This window comes from Centropristis striata, chromosome 7 (assembly GCF_030273125.1).
Source record: "Centropristis striata isolate RG_2023a ecotype Rhode Island chromosome 7, C.striata_1.0, whole genome shotgun sequence".
NCBI lineage: Eukaryota > Metazoa > Chordata > Actinopteri > Perciformes > Serranidae > Centropristis > Centropristis striata.
In genome coordinates, this window is record NC_081523.1 from 1515797 (window position 1) to 1539380 (window position 23584).

General features: G+C 35.9%; 1 protein-coding gene across 1 annotated transcript in view; it reads right to left on the reverse strand.

Moving 5' to 3' along the window:
• Window positions 1–23379, reverse strand: part of antxr2a (ANTXR cell adhesion molecule 2a) — a 171650-nt gene extending 148271 nt beyond the window's left edge. The window contains exons 1-5 of the mRNA XM_059336436.1: window positions 22977–23379; window positions 10862–10933; window positions 3726–3797; window positions 1300–1381; window positions 1014–1118 (exon numbers count right to left, since the gene is read on the reverse strand). Coding sequence (XP_059192419.1) covers window positions 1014–1118; window positions 1300–1381; window positions 3726–3797; window positions 10862–10933; window positions 22977–23137 — 492 coding nt within the window. The 5' untranslated portion in view covers window positions 23138–23379. The remainder of the gene's footprint in view (window positions 1–1013; window positions 1119–1299; window positions 1382–3725; window positions 3798–10861; window positions 10934–22976) is intronic.
• Window positions 23380–23584: the final 205 nt, after the last annotated feature.

Consider the following 23584-nt stretch of genomic DNA (forward strand, 5'->3'; position numbering starts at 1 on the left):
AAATTTTTAAAATAAAAATATAGATTTTGACACTATTTTGGACCATTATTATAACCATATCCGTGTACAAAATTACTAAAAAAAGTCACAAAATGACCAAAAAAGACACAAAATGACCAAAAAAAAGACAAAATGACTGAAAAAACACTAAATTACTTTAAAAAGACACAAAATTACCCAAAAAATATACAAAATTACCAAAAAAGACAAAATTATTAAAAAAAAGACACAAAATTACCAAAAAATACACAGAATTACCAAAAAAGACACTAAATTGTTAAAAAAAAAAAGACACAAAATTATTTTAAAAAGATAGATGCACATTTTCACAATTTTTTTTATTTTTTTTAAATAAAAATATAGATTTTGACACCATTTTGGACCATTATTATAACCATATCCGTGTACAAAATTACTTTAAAAAGATGCAAAATGACAGAAAAAAACTAAATTACTTAAAAAAGACACAAAATGAACAAAAAGACGCAAAATGACCAAAAAAAGACATAAAATGACTGAAAAACACTAAATTACAAAAGACACAAAATGACCCAAAAAATATACAAAATTACAAAAAAGACACAAAACTACTAAAAAAATACACAAAATTACCATAAAAGACACAAAAATATTTAAAAAAAATATACAAAATTAACAAAAAAAGACATAAAAATATATTTTAAAAAAGACACAAAATTAACAAAAAAACACACAAAATTGTAAAAAAAATAAAAAAATAAATAAAAATAAAAAAATATTTTAAAAAGATAGATGCACATTTTCACAAATAAAAATAAAAATTTCCAAATAAAAATATAGATTTTGACACCATTTTGGACCATTATTTTAACCATATCTATGCACAAAAAATGGCAAAAAAAAAGATGGGAGAGGAAAAGGACATTTAACATGTATTTGTAGTTAGAATAAACTGAATTAAAGTAAATTAAGACTGTTTTGAAAGAAGAATTTCATCATTTGGAGCCCTAAAGATGATAATTAATGCCTCTGACCTGCTGCACCGTCAGCTCGTGAACATAAACCTCCAGCTTCCCGTCGGTCAGAGCCAGAATGATGCTGGACGACTTCACTCCCTGTTTCTGGATCTGCTGCGAAGCCTGAAGGGTCAATCACACCACAAGATCATCACATGGCAGTTAAACCAGAGACTATATGGTTAGAACCAGAGACTATATGGTTAGAAGCAGAGACTATATGGTTAGAACCAGAGACTATATGGTTAGAACCAGAGACTATATGGTTAGAACCATTGTGAGCAGGAAGTGGAGCTGAACTCACGGCTTTGATTCCTTCGTGCATGTATGTTTCTCCTGCTGGTTTCACCTCCCTCAGACGCTGCAGACCCTCCTCTATAGCGTATCTAACAGGGAGAATAAGGTTTAATAATAAGAGACAGGTCAATCTGGATCATCACAGGGATTCTTCTTCTTCACACTGAGGCTGAAGGTTTATATATATATATATATATATATATATATATATATATATATATAAATATATAAATCCTTAATTTAACCAAGTTAAAAGTCTTGCTGAAATTTTAAAAAATTCTCTTCTCCAAGAGAGACCTGCAGCCCAGAAAGCAGCATAGAAAGAGACAAGTTACAACATTTAAACATGAATTAACTCTATGGAGTCTTATAGAACTATTTTGTCCATTTTTGAATCCTTTTCATGTGTTTTCGTCTTTTTTTGGTAATTTTGTGTCTTTTTTTTTGTTATTTTGTGTCTTTATTTGGTAATTTTATGTCTTTTTTTAGTCATTTTGTGTCTTGATTTGGTAATTTTGTGTCTTTTTTTAGTCATTTTGTGTCTTTTTTTTTTTAGTTTTTTGTGTCTTTTTTTGGTCATTATGTGTCTTCTTCTGTGTTTTATGGTCATTTTGTCTCCTCATTTGTTTCTTTAATGGTCTTTTTGTGTCTTTTTATCTTTTTTTAGTCATTTTGTGTCTATTGTTGTGTCTTTTTTTGTTATTTTGTTTCTTTTAAAGTCATTTTGTGTCTTTTTTTAGTTATTTTGTGTCTTTTTTGGTCATTTTGTGTCTTTTTTGGTCATTTTGTGTCTTTTTTTAGTTATTTTGTGTCTTTTTTTAGTTATTTTGTGTCTTGTTTTGTCATTTTGTGTCTTTTTTGGTCATTTTGTGTCTTTTTTTAGTTATTTTGTGTCTTTTTTTAGTTATTTTGTGTCTTGTTTTGTCATTTTGTGTCTTTTTTGGTCATTTTGTGTCTGTTGTTGTGTCTTTTTTTTGTTATTTTGTTTCTTTTTAAGTCATTTTATGTCTTTTTTTTGTCATTTTGTGTCTTCTTCTGTGTTTTATGGTCATTTTATCTCCTCATTTGTTTCTTTAATGATCTTTTTGTATCTTTTTTTAGTCATTTTGTGTCTCTTTGTGTCTTTTTTTTGGTCATTTCATGTCTTTTTTGGGTCATTTTGTGTCTTTTTTAGTCCTTTAGTCCAACATAAAATGTGATTTTGAATCTTTTTTTTACTTTCAAAACACTATCATGCTCAATAAAGAATTTTAAATGTGTCAAATGTGACCAAAGGTGTCAAATCTACCATATAAGAGGGTTCCATCCAGTTCTATCATTTGATACTAAATCTATTTGAGCTTGTCTCCAGTTTTACTTGGTATATCATCATCAAACTGAAACTGGCCTCATGGAGTTTACAGCCAGAACTTTAGAGGTCAATGTTGAACCGGAGCTAAAACTTCCAGAAAAAGCGTCTTTAACAAGTCGTTGTGGTCATAAAGATGAAAATAGAAACTGTTTCTCCTGTTTGGTATTTAAAGGTCCAGAGGGAATTAAACCTGCAACCTCAGACTAATGTCACTGAGCAAACATCTCACTGTGGAGCCTGACTCACAGGAAATCTGTTTATTTTACGGTAAAATACAGTCAGCTGTGGTTTCCAGAACTTCACTGTAAAAAACACAGCGAGTGGCTTTTCTACTGTAAATTTAAATGTTAAAATCAGCAAAAAACTGTCATTTAGAGTGAGTGTTTTTAGGGTAATTGTACATTAATTTACATGTAAAAATGTAAAAATAACCTCACTTGACCAAAGTGCTGTACAGTTATTAAAATACAATAAAAAATCTTACACAAATACGGTTAAAAATAAAAAATTAAAATTAAAAGAAATTAAAAATTAAAATTAAATTAAAAAAAAAATTAAAAAAATTAAAATTAAAATAAAAAAAAATTTAAAAATTAAAATAAAAATAAAAAAAATTAAAATTAAAAAAAAGAAAAAAAAAGAAAATAATAATAATAATAATAATAATACCAAAACAATAAAATAATAATAAAAAAATAAATTTTAAAAATGAGTTAGAGTTAAAAAGGGAATAATTGCCTCGCTGGGACTAAACAGCAAGGAGAATAAAAAGGTTTTTAGTTTTGTTTTAAAATGCTCAACAGAATGAAAAACAGAAAATAAACGAAGAAAAAAAATGTTTTCTACAGTTTGAAAGATTTGTGCTATTCTTTGATTTACGGTAATTACAATAATCTACTCCGGTGATATTACATTTTTAATTTTACGCCCTTTTTCTGATGCAATTTGACAGAGTTCTACTGTGAACATATTTAGAGAGTGAGACTTTAAGGTCAGCTCCAGTACCAGAGGAAGATAAATGATCAATAAATGTGATTGAACCATTAAATCAGCAGATAATAATGATCAATGAGTGGTTGTACCTGTCTCCAGTCAGATCCAGCAGCACTGTTGCTCTGGCTGAGAACACGATGAAGGAAACTCTCATTCTGGGGCTGAAGAGGAGAAGAAGAGGAGAAAAGAGGAGAAGAGGAGAAGAAGAGGAGAAGAAGAGGAGAAAAAGAGGAGAAGAAGAGGAGAAATCAATAATCAGTCAACATATTCTCATGATGTCATATTTCTTTTCTTTTTTTTAAATTATTTATTTCAAACAGCAATGTAATACACAGTTACAAACAAGAAGAAACAAGTTACAGAAAGATAAACAATGCAAAATAAAATAGAAGTAAATAATATTTAAAAGAATAAAATAGAAGAATAATTAAATGGAGAAGAATGAAACAAAAACAAATAAATAAATAATAAAATAAACAGACGCAAGATGACATGTTAAAGACATTAAATGCATTGCATATGTGACATATCATTATTATTATTTATTTATAGTTTATTTATTTAGATATACTTATTATTTTCTATTTTTTACTTATTTATTTATTCATTTATTTATTTTCTTCTCTCTTTTTCTGTCTTCCATGTACTTCATCCTTTTAGTTGTCATTACTTTTTTATTTATTTATATATATATATATATATATATATATATATATAAAAATATATATAATATAAATTTATAAGAAAATACGCATCATCACCCTTCTTTTTGTGATCAAAAAAGCCAAATATGACTTATCTTTATAATGCAAATAAAACCAGTGAAAATATTTTTGTTAACAAACGAGACAATGTCCTTCCACAGTTTGTATGTAAATTCACAAGATAAAAAAATAAATGTGAGATAGTTTCAGGGTTTCAGGGTGCAGATCACAAAAAACACATTCCTCCTTTATGTCAACTTTAAACTTATGTAAGAGCACTTTGGTGGGGTGAAATCTATGGAGCAGTTTAAATGACACTTCCTTACTTTTATTAGTTAAAATAAACTTTTGGGACAAAGTTACTCCAGTAGAAAATTGCAGGTGGAGTAGAGACGAGTTCATCTTGAAACAAGGATCTGATTTTAGAGTTTGAGCCTATATAGGTGGCAATAATGCAAATTAACATAAATAATAATAATAATTATTATTATTATTACTATTATGCATTTGATTTATATAGTGGTTTTCTAGAAACTCAAAGACACTTGACATAAAAAATAAATAAATAAATACATAAATAAAAAAAAATTAAAAAAAATGAATATATATATTTAAACTAAATATTTTTAATACAATATTTATTTATTCATTTATTTGTGTATTTATTTATTTGTTTTTATCTTATTAAAAAAATATATTGATTTGTTGTAGAGAGTGTATGGTCAAATCTTTGACACACACACATATATATGTATATATATATATATATATATATATATATATATATATATATATATATATATATATATATATATATCATCTTAGAATTGTTGTACATGTGAGATATATAAATATATATAGATATAATAAAATATATATCAGGTCATATTGTTTTCATATTTATTCAGGGCTTCTCCTTCCTTTTACTCCATAAATCTTCCTCTCTTCCTCCTCTCTTCCTCCTCTCTTCTTCCTCTCTTCTTCCTCTCCTCCTCCTCTCTTCTTCCTCTCTTCTTCCTCTCTTCCTCCTCCTCTCTTCCTCCTCTCTTCTTCCTCCTCTCCTCCTCTCTTCTTCCTCTCTTCCTCCTCCTCTCTTCCTCCTCTCTTCTTCCTCCTCTCCTCTTCCTCTCTTCCTCCTTTCTTCCTCCTCTCTTCCTCTTCCTCTCCGTCGGCCCACTCAGAGCACCAGGACTCTGATGAAGGAGTGGCTGTGACTGACAGGTTTATATATAAGATAAATATAAATATATAAAGTATTTAGCTCCTGCAGGAGCCTCAGAGCTCCTCAGAGCAGGAGGATGGGAGTGTAATTACCAACAGAAGGAGTTCTTAATGTCTTTAATGTCAACTAATATTAGTGAACGACCTAAAGAGGCTTCAGTGGGACGGAGAGGAAGTGATTAATCAATAACAGACAGGAAACATGTTGAGATGATGAGTCACACGTAAACACACACACACACACACACACACACACACACACACACACACACACACACACACACACCCATCCTGTTGCTCAACGTATCTGTGTACCTGTGAGTCTCAGGGTGTGAGCTGATCTGGACTCTGAGTTGTTTACACTCCGCGTCACGTCGCTGCAGCAATAAAAATATTACTGACTCACGTCCTGCTATTTTATGAGAAACGCTCAACAAGAATTTATGAGTAGCCCCCCCCCCACCCCCCTTTTTTTTTAAATTGTATTTATATATTTTTTATTTATTATTATTATTCATTTATTTTATTTTTTTAGAATTATTACTTTCTATTTTTTACTTATTTATTTATTTATTTATTATCTTCTCTCTTTTTCTTTCTTCCATATATTTCATCCTTTTGGTTGTTATTCTTTTTTATATATATATATATATATATATATTTTATTTTGTGTGTGTGTGTGTGTGTGTGTGTGTATCAATAAAACTACTTGTGACTTGTCAGTTTACATGCAACTGAGAAAATCTAAAAACTGACGGGAACGTGTCCTCCTCTCCGCCTTTAGCCGCTCGCATTAGCCAGTTGCACATTAGCCGGTCACATTAGCCAGTAGCATTAGCCGCTTGCATTACCCGGTCACATTAGCCGGTCACATTAGTCAGTAGCATTAGCAGATTGCATTAGCCTGTAGCATTAGCTGGTCGCATTAGCCAGTCACATTAGCCAGTAGCATTAGCCGTTCACATTAGCCAGTAGCATTAGCCGGTCACATTAGCCAGTAGCATGAGCCGGTCCCATTAGCCGGTCACATTAGCCAGTAGCATGAGCCGGTCACATTAGCTGCTTGCATTACCCGGTCAAATTAGCTGGTCGCATTAGCCAGTAGCATTAGCCGCTCGCATTAGCCGCTCGCATTAGCTGATCACATTAGCCGCTCGCATTAGCCGGTCACATTAGCTGATCACATTAGCCGCTCGCATTAGCCGGTCAAATTAGCTGGTCGCATTAGCCAGTAGCATTAGCCGCTCGCATTAGCCGCTCGCATTAGCTGATCACATTAGCCGCTCGCATTAGCCGGTCACATTAGCTGATCACATTAGCCGCTCGCATTAGCCGGTCACATTAGCTGGTCACATTAGCCAGTAGCATTAGACAGTAGCATTAGCCGGTCACATTAGCCGCTTGCATTAACTGCTCACATTTGCCAGTAGCATTAGCCGGTCACATTAGCCGGTCGCAAATTAGCCGGTTTCTCTTTCTTGGATGTTTTTGTACCGGGTCGTACTCCAGCGGGGGGCGGAGCCTGTGTTGTCTTGTGATACATGCTGGTGTAAATCATGTTCCATCACATTATCTGGGCGTCCTAATCAGAGTTCATCAGTCAGACTAACATGTTTATCTGCTCTTCAGTTGTCCAGTTATACTCAGATTAATTATAATTGTTTTAAAGCGTCATGTAAACGAAGTGAGTGACTCCGCTTGGTTTCTGCTTGCAGACTGAAAGGATGTCCTCCCACAGAGCCGCTTATAAAACTTCAGAGAGTTTAAAGCACACAAGTGTTTCCTTCAGGGATCCGAAGCCTTCGGAGCATAAGGAGAGGTGCTGATATTTCTCACCCACATGACACATGGCCCAGTCGAGAGCCGCCCCCGCAAACATAGCACAATCTTTAAAGCCACACGGCCAAATTTGGCTTCTGGTTGGCGCCGCTAGCAGCCGCATACATCCACATCCTGTCGGAGAGTTTCAGACTCAATATGTGGACTAAAAACTAACGCAGATGATAAACCGTGGGTGGTGACTCCAAACTTGAAGCGTCTCAGATTGTGTATGTTAGAGTATAGGAGGACTTTCTATGGATGCCAGGGACTCATCACAGGGTTTGTGAGTCTGTCCGCGGGGGGGAGGGGCTCCTGGAGGAGTCCGGTCCGCTCCACATGGCGGACCAGAAGAGCTCTTGATAAACCGTGGGTGGTGACTCCAAACTTGAGGCGTCTCAGATTGTGTATGTTAGAGTATAGGAGGACTTTCTATGGATGCCAGGGACTCATCACAGGGTTTGTGAGTCTGTCTGCGGGGGGGAGGGGCTCCTGGAGGAGTCCGGTCCGCTCCACATGGCGGACCAGAAGAGCTCTTGGTGAGCGAGCATTGTTTAGCAGATTGTCCTCGTCTCCTTCCAGTGTTCTTTTGCTTTACTGTACATTGTCTGCCTGTCAGCCGTTCTGTGGTGGAGCAGGGAGAAGTGTGGAGCCGGACCCCCCCGGTGCAAATGGCCATTCTCACAGCCCAGAAGACTGCTCCTCTCTGCCACCCACTCCCACCTGGTGCCTTTGCTATTTTCTTCAACCAACCACTTCATTCTGGCTGGGTCGCCGCCGTCTGTACTGTGCTGGCAGGCGGGCGCCGTTTGACTCAAACGTTATGCAAGCTGAACGCTCCTCAAAGACGCTTTCTCGGCTTTTTTAATGAATTATGTGCAAAGAGGATGTCGGGGATTTTTGTAATTTGATAGTTTGTAGCACAGGTGGGAGCTGAAACTCTTTAATTAGAGACGTTTATTATCCAATAATCATGTCAAACAGATATGAAATAAAAGGTTTCTCTCCAACCAATTAACAAAATACCATTTTCAAAGGATGGTGCATATCCTTTTTTGAATAAAAATGACTCTTTTGTTGCTTTATTATATGTATTTTTTAACATTTCTTGCTCCATGCACAATCTGCAGGAGCATAATTTCACTGTTTTTTTCCATTTCAAAGCATTATGAAACCCTAAAAACTTTTTTTTTTAATGAATTATGTGCAAAGAGGATGTCAGGGATTTTTGTAATTTGATAGTTTGTAGCACAGGTGGGAGCTGAAACTCTTTAATTAGAGACGTTTAATGTCCAATAATCATGTCAAACAGATATGAAATAAAAGGTTTCTCTCCAACCAATTAACAAAATATCATTTTCAGAGGATGATGCATATCTTTTTTTGACTCTTTTGTTGCCTAATAACATGTATTTTTAACAATTGTTGCTCTTGCTCCATGCACAATCTGCAGGAGCATAATTTCACAGTTTTTTTCCTAATTTCAAAGCATTATGAACCCCTAAAAACTTTTTTTTTTAATGAATTATGTGCAAAGAGGATGTCGGGGATTTTTGTGATTTGATAGTTTGTAGCACAGGTGGGAGCTGAAACTCTTTAATTAGAGACGTTTATTATCCAATAATCATGTCAAACAGATATGAAATAAAAGGTTTCTCTCCAACCAATTAACAAAATATCATTTCCAGAGGATAATTTCATTATTTTAATCCTATTTCAAAGCATTATGACACCAACAATGGTGACTTTCTGTCTTCACCTCATAAATCTGTACAGATATAAAATAAAAGGTTTCTCTCCAACCAATTAATAAAATATCATTTTCAAAGTATGGTGCATATTATTTTTTTTAAATAAAAATGACTTTTGTTGCTTAATAACATGTATTTTTTAACATTTCTTGCTCTTGCTCCATGCACAATCTGCAGGTTTGAGTCTGCAGATCATAATTTCATTATTTTTCCCCATTTCAAAGCATTATGAAACCCTAAAAACTTTTTTTTAATGAATTATGTAATTATGTTTTAATGAATTAGAGGATGTCAGGGATTTTGTAATTTGATAGTTTGTAGCACAGGTGGGAGCTGAAACTCTTTAATTAGAGACGTTGAGCCAATAATCATGTCAAAGAGACATGAAATAAAAGGTGTCATTACACTTTCTCTCCAACCAATTAACAAAATATCATTTTCAGAGGATGGTGCATATCCTTTGTTGAATAAAAATCACTCTTTTGTTGCTTTATTATATGTATTTTAAACTTTTCTTGCTCTCGCTCCATGCTAAAACTGCAGGTTTCAGTCCGCAGATCATAATTTCACAGTTTTTTCCTATTTCAAAGCATTATGAAACCCTAAAAACGTTTAGTATTTCCCAACCAATTAACTTCCCTTTCTTCTATCAGTTAAAATGTCATTTCCAGAAGATGGTGCATATCTTTTTTTGACTCTTTTGTTGCTTTATTATATGCATTTTTAACATTTCTTGCTCTCGCTCCATGCAAAATCTGCAGGTTTAAGTCTGCAGAGCATAATTTCACTATTTTTTCTTATATTAAAGCATTATGAAACCCTAAAAACTTTTACTTTTTCCCAATCAATTAACCTCCCTTTTTTCTATCAGTTATAATGTCATTTTCAGAGTATGGTGCATATCTTTTTTTGGATAAAAACGACAGTTTTGTTGCTTTTTTATATATATTTTTAACATTTCTTGCTCTCGCTCCATGCAAAACCTGCAGGTTTCAGTCTGCAGAGCCTAATTTCGCTGTTTTTTCTTATATTAAAGCATTATGAAACCCTAAACTTTTACTATTTCCCAACCAATTAACTTCCCTTTTTTCTATCAGTTAAAATGTCATTTCCTGAGGATGGTGCATATATTTTTTTGACTCTTTTGTTGCTTTTTATATGAAATTTTAACATTTCTTGCTCTCGCTCCATGCAAAACCTGCAGGTTTAAGTCTTTTCTTATATTAAAGCATTATGAAACCCTAAAAACTTTTACTTTTTCCCAACCAATTAACTTCCCTTTCTTCTATCAGTCATAATGTTATTTTCAGAGGATGGTGCATATCTTTTTATGAATAAAAATGACTGTTTTGTTGCTTTTTTATATAGATTTTTAACATATCTTGCTCTCGCTCCATGCAAAATCTGCAGGTTTAAGTCTGCAAAGCATAATGTCACTGTTAATGTTATTTTTTTTCTTATTTCAAAGCATTATGAAACCCTAAAAACTTTTACTTTTTCCCTAACCAATTAACCAATAATGTCATTTTCAGAGGATGGTGCATATCTTTTTTTCAATAAAAATGACAGTTTTGTTGATTTTTTATATATATTTTTAACATTTCTTGCTCTCGCTCCATGCATAACCTGCAGGTTTAAGTCTGCAGATCATAATTTTGCTGTTTTTCTCATTTCAAAGCATTATGAAACCCTAAAAACTTGCCACCAACAGTGGTGTCTTTGTGTCCTCACCTCACAAATCTGTCGGTGAGGTTCCTGACGAAGGAGTAAATCTCGACCCAGTCAGCGGAGACACTTCCAGACCTGAAAGGAGTAAAAAACAAGAGTCAGTTTGCAGCTCGTCAGCGGCAGCAGATTGTGTGCTGGGGAGTAAAATAATGTGCTTTCAGTTGGACATTAACACCAGCCACATGCTGGATCACTGAGCTGATAAGTCTGTGTTCTATAGCAGCACTTCAGCTGTGAGAACACCAACATGTTCACAGGAGCTGCAGCTCCCAACAAATCCACTCGCTTACTAATCATTTGTCCACATAAAAGGTAGAAAATCCCTCAAGTAGCTTCATCTGGGCCAACAGAAACTAAAAAAACCCTCAAATAAAAGCCTTGGCCCGCTGCTGCAGCTGGAGCCACTCGAAGGAAAAGATGATTATTTAAAAAAACTGCAAATGTGCAACAGAAAAGTACAAGACAAACAGAAATAGAGCAGATTAAAACATGTACCAGGGTTGGGTTAGATTATACTGGTGTTCTTGGTTACTATCTGAACATTTCCAAAAAAAAATGATTAATTAAATAAAATGTCACTAATTAAATGTTGTCAAATATGAATGAAACTGAATTGAAGTTCTGTGTTTGAAAGCAGAATTCAGCTGGTTGATAAACACATTGTTGTTGTTTTTTTACAGCACATTTTGCCTTATTACATTTATATATATATATATATATATATATATATATATATATAGCCATTTATAAAATAGGGGTTTTATTTAAGAGCTGAAGAAGGAAAAAAAGGAAGGAAAGAACGAAAGAAGGAAGGAAGGAAGGAAAGAAGGAAAAAAGAAGGAAAGAAGGAAGAATAGAAGGAAAGAAGGACAGATAAAAGGAAAGAAGGAAGGAAGGGAGGAAAGGAAGAAAAGAAGGAAGGATAAAAGGAAAGAAGGAAGGAAAGAAGGTAAGAAGGGAGGAAAGACGGAAAGAAGGGAGGAAGGAAGGATAAAAGAAAAGGAAGGAAAGAAGGAAAAAATGAAGGAAAAAAGGAAAAAAGAAGGAAGGAAAGGAAGGAAGGAAGGGAAAAAGGAAAGAAGGAAGGATAAAAGGAAAGAAGGAAAGAAGGTAAGAAGGGAGGAAAGAAGGAAAGAAGGAAGAAAAGGAAGAAAAGAAGGAAAGAAGCAAGAAAAGGAAGGAAGGAAGGAAGGAAGAAAAGGAAGGAAGGAAGGAAGGAAAGAAGGAAAGAAAGAAGAAAAGGAAGGAAAGAAGGAAGGATAAAAGAAAAGGAAGGAAAGAAGGAAAAAATTAAGGAAAGAAGGAAGAAAAGGAAGGAAGGAAGGAAGGGAAAAAAGGAAAGAAGGAAGGAACGAACGAAGAACGAAGGAACGAAAGAAGGAGGGAACGTAGGAACGAAGGAAGTAAGAAATGTCCAGTGTTCACTATGGGAACGATGTGACCAATAAACCATTTTTTAGTTTCTGTGGTTGATAAAAAGATGCTATTTAAAACCTGATATAACAATATAATTAATATCTGCCAATGAAAGCCAATCCACCAACATACTGTATATACATGAATCCACCACCAGAACAGAACCAACGTCAACTTTATGCACAATGAAGTGAAACAGGGAGCTTTTCAATCCCGATGTTGGGTTTAGTGATCAACGACCATAATGAACTAAATGTAAAGATCAATACATGATAAGAGTCCAATAAATAGTCAATTTAGTCCCAACTTCCAGTGGGAAAAGTCCAGGAGATGGACTCGTTAATAATAGCTGAGATTGTGAGGTATTTTCTTTTTTTAGTCACAATTTTGCAGCATTTCTTTGTCACTTTTCCACCTTCTGTCCTTTTACTGTGTTCTTCCATGAAACAATCCTTCTTTACTTCCTTTCTTCAGCTCTCTAAGAGTGAAAACTGTCCGGTATTGTCCCGTTTATGTGAGTAGAGGCAGAGTTAAACTTCTTGCACCTCTGTTTTTAGTCTCATTAAAACCAAATAAGACTCAGTAATTGTTAAAAAAAGACATTTCTCAGGAGAAAGCAGCCATCACCCTCTCAGCCCTCTACATGTCAGTAAAATGTGCCCTTGATGTAACGACACGGAGGTAATTAAAGCAATAATGACAGTCCGATGTATGTGCGGGGAACATAAAAGAAGGTTTGACCGTCTTTAATGCTGCGGTCTGCAAGGACAGGTCACCCAGCGGAGAGGGCGACGCCCCCTGCAGGTAACCAGCTGACACACTCACTTTACTGCTGCATCGTGTTGCTAAAGATCAGCTTCAAGATTTTAACTTATATGCATTTTTCAAAACTTTTGTACATTAAAACGCTGTTTCCATTACAGTCCAACACCCAGAACAGGTCGAAGCAGCACAGTCCTCCTGCAGCAGTCTCTCCCAGCTGCAGAGCCGGAGGGGATGTTAACCCCTCAGCGTCCAGTCTGCTATAAATTGCTAACAGGCTAACAGTTAGCTCTGTAGCAGTACAGTGTGCATGTGCTAACAGGCTCACCGTTAGCTCTGTAGCAGTACAGTGTGTATGTGTTAACAGGCTAACAGTTAGCTCTGTAGCAGTACAGTGTGTATGTGCTAACAGGCTAAAAGTTAGCCCTGTAGCAGTACAGTGTGTATGTGCTAACAGGCTAACAGTTAGCTCTGTAGCAGTACAGTGTGTATGTGCTAACAGGCTAACAGTTAGCTCTGAAGCAGTACAGTGTGTATGTGCTAACAGGCTAACAGTTAGCTCTGTAGCAGTACAGTGTGTATGTGCTAACAGGCTAACAGCTAGCTCTGTAGCGGTACAGTGTATATGTGCTAACAGGGTAACAGTTAGCTCTGTAGCAGTACAGTGTGTATGTGCTAACAGGCTAACAGTTAGCTCTGAAGCAGTACAGTGTGTATGTGCTAACAGGCTAACAGTTAGGTCTGTAGCAGTACAGTGTGTATGTGCTAACAGGCTAAGAGTTAGCTCTGTAGCAGTACAGTGTGTATGTGCTAACAGGCTAACAGTTAGCTCTGTAGCAGTATAGTGTGTATGTGCTAACAGGCTAACAGTTAGCTCTGTAGCAGTACAGTGTGTTTGTGCTAACAGGCTAACAGTTAGCTCTGTAGCAATCTGCACCTCTTCCCCCTAAAGGAAACACGGCTTAAGAAAGGTTTTAAATGCAGGACTTTTCCTCGTTGTAGAGTAATTCTGCAGTTTGTTCTGCAGGATCTGAATACTTGTTCCTCCCTCACAGACTGGGAGCTACTGGTCGGCCTCCAGGTGTAACTCTGTGTGTAGCTGTGTGTAACAGTGTGTAACTGTGTGTAACAGTGTGTGAGTGTGATGAGGGCGTTCCTGAGAAAGGGGAGCTTGGCTCTCTCTGAGACTTCCCTGAATAAAAAGGCTTAGTGGCGTTACAAGTGTCACTTCATGGGAAATGCAAATCCTGCAGCACAAATTGCTGACATTAAGATTTTTAGAGTCTTATCAGAACAATCAGGAAGTCAGGAAGTGGAGCCACTTTATCTTTATCTGCAGGGACAAAGTAAACTTCCGTCACAGAGCCGTGCTACTATCTGACACCCTGAAACACTCATGACTGGACAAATGTTGCAGGTTGTCATTTCTAAAATGCAACAAATATAAAACATGCACATGTAAAAGAAACAAGCAGCAACTTATAAATGCATACATGCACAAACGGGGGGAAACCCGTGCCAACAATCTTGGTTCGTCATCCTGTAATTTGGCAATTTAGACGGAGGGTGGGGCGCTCTGGAAATGGGTCAGGGGAGCAGCGTTTGAACCCGGCGGCCCTGAGAGATGGCGAGCGTCCAGGCCGGGGGAGGACACGTTAAAAACTGTTGCTGTTAACTAAACTAAAAGGCCTTTTTATGCAAGACGACTGCAGAGTGTTGCTGAATGTGTCTGTGCAGCATGTTTGTGTGTGTTTGAAGCCTGAAGAAGCACTTTGATTGCATAAAAAAGAAACAGGAAGTGGTGCAAGTCTGTTTCAATCAGTGATGCAATGCTTTCCTGATAGTTTGCATGATTAAAAAACAACATTCGAGGACTTCTCAGTGATGTTTAGGGTCTGATTTTTTGGTTTTATGCTAAATGTGATACGCAGGTAAGATTCCTGCTACTTGATCCTGCAGGACAGAGAAGATTAAAAGGCTTTTAATGCATTTAAATACACAGATTTTCAAGATTTTCTAATGACTGAGAGCAGTTTTTTATTCCTAATTATGAGGAGATTAGTGTCCATGTTTTGTGAGCCTGAAAAAAGAAAGATGTCCAAGAAAGCTTCCATTCCTGCTACTTGCTCCTGCAGGACAGAGAAGATTAAAAGGCTTTTGAAGCTTTTGAATCTACAGACTTTTAGGAATTTCTAATTATTGAGAGCAGCATTTTATAAGTGGACACTAATATCCACTTTGAGCAGGAGAAAATGTGACTTATATCAGGTGTTATATTAATTTAAAACAGTTGAATGGCTAAAATCAGGCATGGTGACCAAAGTCCGTTTCAAACAGTGATTCAATTCTTTGTTGCTAGTTTGCAAGTTAGAAACACAACTTGGTGCACCACTGTAAACTTTTTAATTTAAAGATTTTAAATCTGCAGACTTGCAAGAACTTCTAATTACTTTAAAAGCAGCGTTTTCTCTCAGTTTGTGGAAAACTTAGATGCATGTATTTGGCAGTTTTAGGGTCCTTTCCCAAGAAAAATCCCAAAAATTCAAGAAAAAAATTTGCAATTTCACATTATTTTCACCACATCTTGGTTGGAAAATCTACTGTAGAGCAGATAATAAGAAAACACCCAATAAGCCTCAATAAAACTTGCTAAAAACCAAAGTGTCACTATTTCTAATGACTGAGACCAGAGTTTTATTCCTAATTATGAGGAGAATAGTGTCCGAGTTTTGTGAGCCTCAAAAAAGAAAGATGTCCAAGAAAGTATGAATATAAAACTGGTTTGAATCAGATGGTGACACAGTTCTTTCTGTCCAGTTTGCATGATTAACACACAACATTCAAGGACTTCTCAGTGAGGTTTAAAGTTTTATTTTTGGTGATATTTGAGACTCATGTTATGGCCTTCTGCAAGAAAATTCTGCATTTAAAAAAAAAATCTACAGGTCAGAGAAGATTTAAAGGATGAGGTGCAACATTTTAGACTGTTGAAGCTCTTAAATCTACAAACTTTCAGTCATTTTAATTCCTGGGAGCTGCATGTTCCTGAGGTTTGTGGAAGAAAATTCTACATTTGTCAATAAAACATGCAATTTCCACCAATATTATTACCACGTCTTTGCTGTGAAAGCTACTGTAGAGCAGATAAAAGAGAAAAGACCCTAAAAGATTAAACTAAACCTCCACTGTGGACAGACTCCAACCTGCAGCAGAAAACTAGTGATGCAACTCTTTTAAATCTACCAACTTTCAAGGAATTTTAATGCCTTAGAGAAGCATTTTTCTCTAATTTTGTGGAAAACTTAGGTGCATGTATTTGGTGGAGAGGTTTTGGATTTTTCTTTCCACAAGAAAATCCCAAAAATGCAATAAAAAAATTGCAATTTCACATCATTTTGACCATGATTATTGCCACATCTTTGTTGGAAAGTCTACTGTCGAGCAGATAAAGAGATGAAGCTGAAACAGAACTTGCCAAAGAAATCTGATGTGGACAAACTCCAGCTGTTAAATCTAGTTAAAGTCATTCAGTCAGTTTTAAAGCTCTACACATTGATTTTACATCCCTTTGGATCAGTTTGAGTCTTATAATGGTAGAGAAAACCCTGTGAGACAACTTTATTCTGACAGTGATGACAAACAGCAGCTCCTTCCATCTCCAGAACAGTTCAGATGATGTAACTTTCCTACAAACGTGGTTGAGCAAGAGTTCTCTTTGTGACTGAGGGAGGAAGAGGAGACACAGCTCTTCCTCTTCTCATGGTCACTTCCTCCACCAGCAGCTGCTTGTCATGTTGGAAACAATACACGACAATATCCTGATAAATATCATACGCAGCTTTGGTTAACCCTATCAAGTCCAGGAGATTTTGGTTCCAATTCATCAACTTCCTCTGCATTAATTTCTGTCTCTGTTTATCATCTTCCAGTCTGTCCTTACATCACATGCATGGCTCCTTTTTCTCCACACAAACTTGGCTATCAGTCAGATTTTGCATTTTATTTTAATTAACAAAGTATAAAGCTGCAGAAAATACCGAAAATACAAACAAAAAGACACAGGTTTCTATGGAAATGTACCTTTTTTTTTAACCATTCATACACACAAAAACAGCAGAAAAAATAATAAATAATAAAACTACAAAACATGCAAATGTTGTTTGTCTGTTTGACAATGTAATATCTGCATGTAAATTATAATAAATAAATAAAACATTTTAAAAATGGTCTAGAAACATAAATGTGACACTGTGAAAGCTCCTATGATTGCACTTTAACTGGCTTTCTCAGCTTGTCTACATATCAGATATAAATAAAGTTATTACTGTAAATAAAACATGTATTTTCAATAAATAGATGGACTCCAGAGGGTTAACCTCAGGTTGATGACAGGACTTGGTGATGGTTACCACTGAGTGGTTCTCTCTTCCTCACCACTAACCACTAACCAACCAGCTCACACCTCACTTATCTACCAGTATCACTGAGTTTTCATGCATGTGCACATACAGTCATGGAACAAATGAAGGTTCAATAAAACTTGCTAAAAAGTCCAACGTGGACAACCTCCAGCAGCCTACTGTCTCCTTTATAAGTGGACACCACTGTCCATATGTGGAGAGCAGTGTCCACATACTTTTGACCAAGTTGTCCTGATTTTGTGAGCCTCAAATAAGAAGAAGGTGCAAGGAGGAGTGAAGATTTTAAAGGCAAGAATTTGCAGCATTTTAGCCCAATTTGTGGAAGATTTAGGTGCATGAACTTGGCAGTTTCCTTCTGCAAGGAAATTCTGCATTTTTTGAAATAAAAAGAATGCAATTTCACATCATTTTGACCATGATTATTGCCAAATCTTTGTTGGAAAAGCTCCTGTTGAGCAGATAATGAGATGAAGCTTTGTTTGTTCATTTGTTTGGACGAATATAATGATAACAACAAAAAAAAGCTGATAGGAGTTTAATTTAAGAGCTGATCAGAAGCCTTTATTGTCATTGCAGACGAGAGTACAACGACATTTGCCATCAACCCGTCCAAAATGTATAAAAACACACAAACAATATGACACAAGTGAAGAGAAAGAAATACAGCACAACACGAGTGGTTTTCTTGATTATGATTTTGGTTATAATGAATAAAACCATGTTAAATGTCTAGATATCAGCTCTTAAATTAAACTCTTATCAGCTATTATTGTTGTTATCGTTATATTTGTTCATCATCATATTTGTCCAAACAAATGAACCTTTAGTTGAACCAGACATTAAAATGAACAAGAAACTGAAGAAAACAAGGAGGTCTGATCATTTGTTCCATGACTATTTCCAACTTTGAGTGACATAATTTGCATATATCTGACATGTGTTTTCTCTAATTTCTCTGCATGCATTGTTTTAAACAGTAAGGCTCATGGATAGACGAAGACAAACCACAATACAACAACAACAACAACAAACATTAAATTGCATGCAAGCAAGAATTAAAGCAGTAAAAGTCAACTGTTCGCTTCCCCAGTAACAAGGCAACCATTGCTTCCACTTCATTTAATTTAATGAAAGCAAATATGTAAAAGTGACGTTATCATTGTGTTATAATGCCGCACAGACCTTTTTAAAATCTATCTGCAGCAACTACGGTTAAATAAAACCAGACATGGAGTTGATGGGGAGGCAGAAAGAAGACTTCAGAGAAGTTAGTTCTACATCCCTCTAATGTGTTTATTCTGCAAAAAGGTCAAGTTCAAACTGTTGTTGAGACACAATAAATGTACCGGACACATGGTACAAGTCCAGACTAACACAGCTACATTATAAAGAGCAACCAAACATTGAACTCATATCTGATATCTGAACATGTTTCTCTAAACCTCTGGTTATTATTCTGCAGCCTGAACTCTGCTGGTTTACAGCTTTACACCAGATTTCGGAGAATGGCTCATTCAAGAAAGCCGGTAGCATTAGCCGGTCACATTAGTTGGTAGCATTAGCCGGTCACATTAGCCGGTAGCATTAGCTGCTAGCATTAGCCGGTTACATTAGCCAGTAGCATTGACCGGTCGCATTAGACCCTCACGTTAGCAGGTCACATTAGCAGGTAGCATTAGCCACTCACATTAGCTGGTAGCATTAACCGGTCACATTAGCCGGTCACATAAGCCAGTCACGTTAGCCGGTCACATTAGCCAGTCACATTAGCCGGCCACATTAGCCGGCCACATTAGCCGGCCACGTTAGCCGGCCACGTTAGCCGGTCACGTTAGCCGGTCACGTTAGCCAGTCACATTAGCCGGCCACATTAGCCGGCCACGTTAGCTGGTCACATTAGCCGGTAGCATTAACCGGTCACATTAGCCGGTCACGTTAGTCGTCACATTAGCTGGTAGCATTAACTGGTCACATTAGCTGGCCACATCAGCTGGTCGCATGAGCATGTCACATCGGCGGTAGCATTAGCCAGTCACATTAGCTGGCCACATTATCCAGTCACATTATCCAGTCACATTAGCCGGTCACATTAGCCAGTAGCATTAGTCGGTCACATTAGCTGGTAGAATTAGCAGGTCACATTAGAAAGTAGCATTAGCCGGTCACATTAGCTGGTAGAATTAGCAGGTCACATTAGAAAGTAGCATTAGCCGGTCACATTAGCCGGCCACATTAGCCGGCCGAATTACCCGGTCACATTAGCCGGCCGAATTATCCGGTCACATTAGCCGGTAGCATTAGCTGGTAGCATCAGCCGGTAGGATTAGCCGGTCAGTAGCGACGGCACAAAGTGTCGAACCGAAGACAGACTCCTGTTGTCGTCCTCTAACAGCAGCTGGTGTTTGTGTCTGCCTCTCAGAATCAACATCTATCTTGTTGTTTTTGTTATTCAAAAATGCCGGTTTCCCGCCTTTCTCCACTTGTTTACTATGAGGTAACAGGTCAACAGAAAGGCGCCATATCAACCCGCTAAAACAACTCATATCTCCACCTAGTGGTGAGGAGGAGGACACGTTCCCGTCAGTTATTCAGTTAACTGTGAGTGAGGGAGGTCCAGCACTGATACTGGGAGATCAGATCTGGCTCACATGTTGCATTCTGGGAGCTGAAGTCAAACAAACTGGGAGAAACCAAACTGGGATCTGGCTGTGTGCACTGGGATGTGGTCCTGTTGAAGCAGGAAGGGGCTTCCCCAGACCAGGAACCTATTATTCTCTTGGCCTGCTGGAACAGTCACACTTCCTTTGAGAAGTGGATCCCTGTCCACATACTTTGGGCCAGAAAATGTGATTTAAATGAAGTGTTGTATGAATTTAAGAGCTGAAATCAGGCACGGAGACCAGAGTCTGTTTCTAATAGTGATGCTGTGACTAACACACAGCATTCAAGGACTTCTCAGTCATGTTCAGGCTCTTATTTTGGTGATATTCAACACTAATATGACTAATATGGTATAATGTATACAAGTTGATCCTACAGGACAGAGAAGTTTTAAAGGATGGGGTGCAACATTTTAGACTGTTGAAGCTCTTAAATCTACAAACTTTCAGTCATTTTTAATTACTGAGAGCTGCATGTTTCTGAGGTTTGTGGAAGAAAATTCTACATTTGTCAATAAAACTCTTTGTTGCTATTTTACATGTTTAGACACAAAAATAAACAAAATGACTAAGAAAGACACAAAATGACCAAAAAATGGCACAAATTGACAAAAAAGGACACAAAAATACAAAAAATAACTGAAAAAAAGACCCAAAATGACCAAAAGAAGACCCAAAATGATCAAAAAAACAAAATTACTAAAAAAGACAAAAAACAAAAAGACACAAAAAGACAAACAAAAATACAAAAAATAACTAAAAGACACAAAAATAAACAAAATGACTAAAAAAAGACACTCAAAGACCAAAAATGACACAAAATGACACAAAAAAACTTAAAAAAGACACAAAAAGACCAAAAAAAGACCCGAAAATTCTACATTTGTCAATAAAACATGCAATCTTCACCAATATTATTACCACATCTTTGCTGTAAAAGCTACTGTAGAGCAGATAAAAGAGAAAAGACCCTAAAAGCTGAAACTTAAACTCCAACCTGCAGCAGAAAACTAGTGATGCAACTCTTTGTTGCTATTTTACACGTTTAACACACATCTGGATGCACCACTGTTAAATCTGCAGACTTTCGAGGAATTTTAATCTCTAATTTTGTGGAAAACTTCGGTGCATGTATTTGGTGAAGAGGTTTTGGGTTTTTCCCCAAGAAAATCACAAAAATTAAATAAAAAATGTGCAATTTCACATCATTTTCACCATCATTATTGTCACATCTTTGTTGGAAAATCTACTGTAGAGCAGATAAAAGGTAAAAACCCAAAAAGTCTCAATAAAACTTGTTATTAAGTCCACTGTGGACAACCTACAGCAGCCTGCTGTTATTGTCTTGGCGTGCTGTAATATCCTCACTTCCTTTAGAAGTGGACACTAATGTCCACATGGCTGCCATATGGGGACATTAGTGTCCACATACTTTTGGCCAAAGTGTCACTGTTTAGTGAGCCAGATATAAGTGTACACAATGAATTAATTAAGTGTAAAATTACATTAGATGCACGTTTTTGCCTGGGGAGGTTTGGGGTCCTTCTGCAAGAAAATTCTAACTTTATCAATGAAAAAATGCAATTTCACACAATGACCAAAAAAGACACAAAATGACAAAAAAAAAAAAAAAAGACACAAAAAAAAAATGACTAAAAAAAAGACACAAAATGACAAAGCAAGACCAAAAAAACACAATATGAAAAAAAAGACACAAATACTAAAAAAAGACACAAAATGACACAAAGAAAGACACAAAATGACAAAAAAGACCAAAAAAAGACACAAAATTACACATAATTACAAAAAAAATACACAAATGACAAAAAAGACTCAAAAAGACTAAAGAAATACACAAAAATACACAAAATAACTAAAAAAAAAAGACACAAAAATACAAAAAAGACATAAAATGACAAAAAAGACTAAAGAAATACACAAAAAGACTAAAGAAATATACAAAAATACACTAAATAACTAAATAAAAAAGACACAAAAAGACCAAAAATGACCCAAAAAAAGACACAAAATAACTAAAAAAAAGACATGAAAATGACATAAAAAAATACAAAAAAAAGACTCAAAAAACAAAAATGACTAAAAAAGACACAAAATGACAAAAAAGACTAAAGAAATACACAAAAACACACAAAATAACTAAATAAAAAAGACACAAAATAACAAAAAACAAGACACAAAATAACTAAAAAAAAAAAGACACACAAAGACCAAAAGAAGACAAGAAAATGACAAAAAAAATACTTAAAAAAAGACACAAAAAACAAAAATGACCAAAAAAAGACACAAAATGACTAAAAAAAGACACAAAATTACAAAAAAGACACAAAATGACAAAAAAGACTAAAGAAATACACAAAAATACACAAAATAACTAAATACAAAAGACACAAAATAACAAAAAAATACACAAAATGACTAAAAAAAAAGACTAAAACAGACACAAAATGATACAAAATGATACAAAATGACCAAACAAAGACACAAAATGACAAAGAAAGACACAAAAAAAACTAAATATGACAAAAAAGACACAAAATGACAAAAATACAAAATGACCAAAAAAAGACACAAAATATCTAAAAAAATTAATTAAAAAAAGACACAAAATGACACAAAATAACTAAAAAAGACACAAAATAACTAAAAAAAGACACCAACAGACACTTGTTGAGGTTGTCTGAAACTATGTACCAACATGACATTTAAACATGTTTAAGTGTGTAAACAGGCAGCATGAAAAGGATGAAAAGGTTCATTAGTGGACCAAACAGCCCATAAACCCTCCACAGAGTTAACTTAATGACAGTGTGTGTGTGTGTGTGTGTGTGTGTGTCTTACTTGTCCAGGACAAAGTAGAGGTCGTATGCTCCGTGGCAGGACGCTTCCTCCGCCCGGCAGCGGGCCGCCAGCACGCCGAGCAGCAGCACCGCGAGCCCCGCGGAGCCCCACCGGCTCCTCGCGGGGGCAACTTCAGCCTCTTTAGGCAACTTCTGCAACATTGTTGCCGCAAAATAACTCGGTGAAAACGCGTCGCGTTCTATTAAAACCGATAAAAAGTAACTTTATAGATATTAATGTGTTTGTTCAGAGACAGCTGCGTGTTAAATGTTCCAGCAGCTTCATGTCAAACTTTAACTGTCCGACCTGCGAAATGAGGGAAACCACCGCTGCTACGTCATCAGCTGAGGTTTCTTCATCTTCCTGACTCACTCTTCATCACTCTTCATCACTCACATCCTCCTCAAAGACTCTTCTTCCTCCTCCTTCCTCCATAAAGCTCTTCTTCCTTCTTCTTTATCTCCAGTTCATCTCACTAACTAACTAACAACAAGCTGCTCAAATCAAAGTTCTCTGGAGAAAAGTTAGGCTGCGTTCACGAGCTCCTAGAGAGCTCGGATTTATGAGCACTACCGCGTTGGAAGTGATTAAAAATGGTAGTAATATAA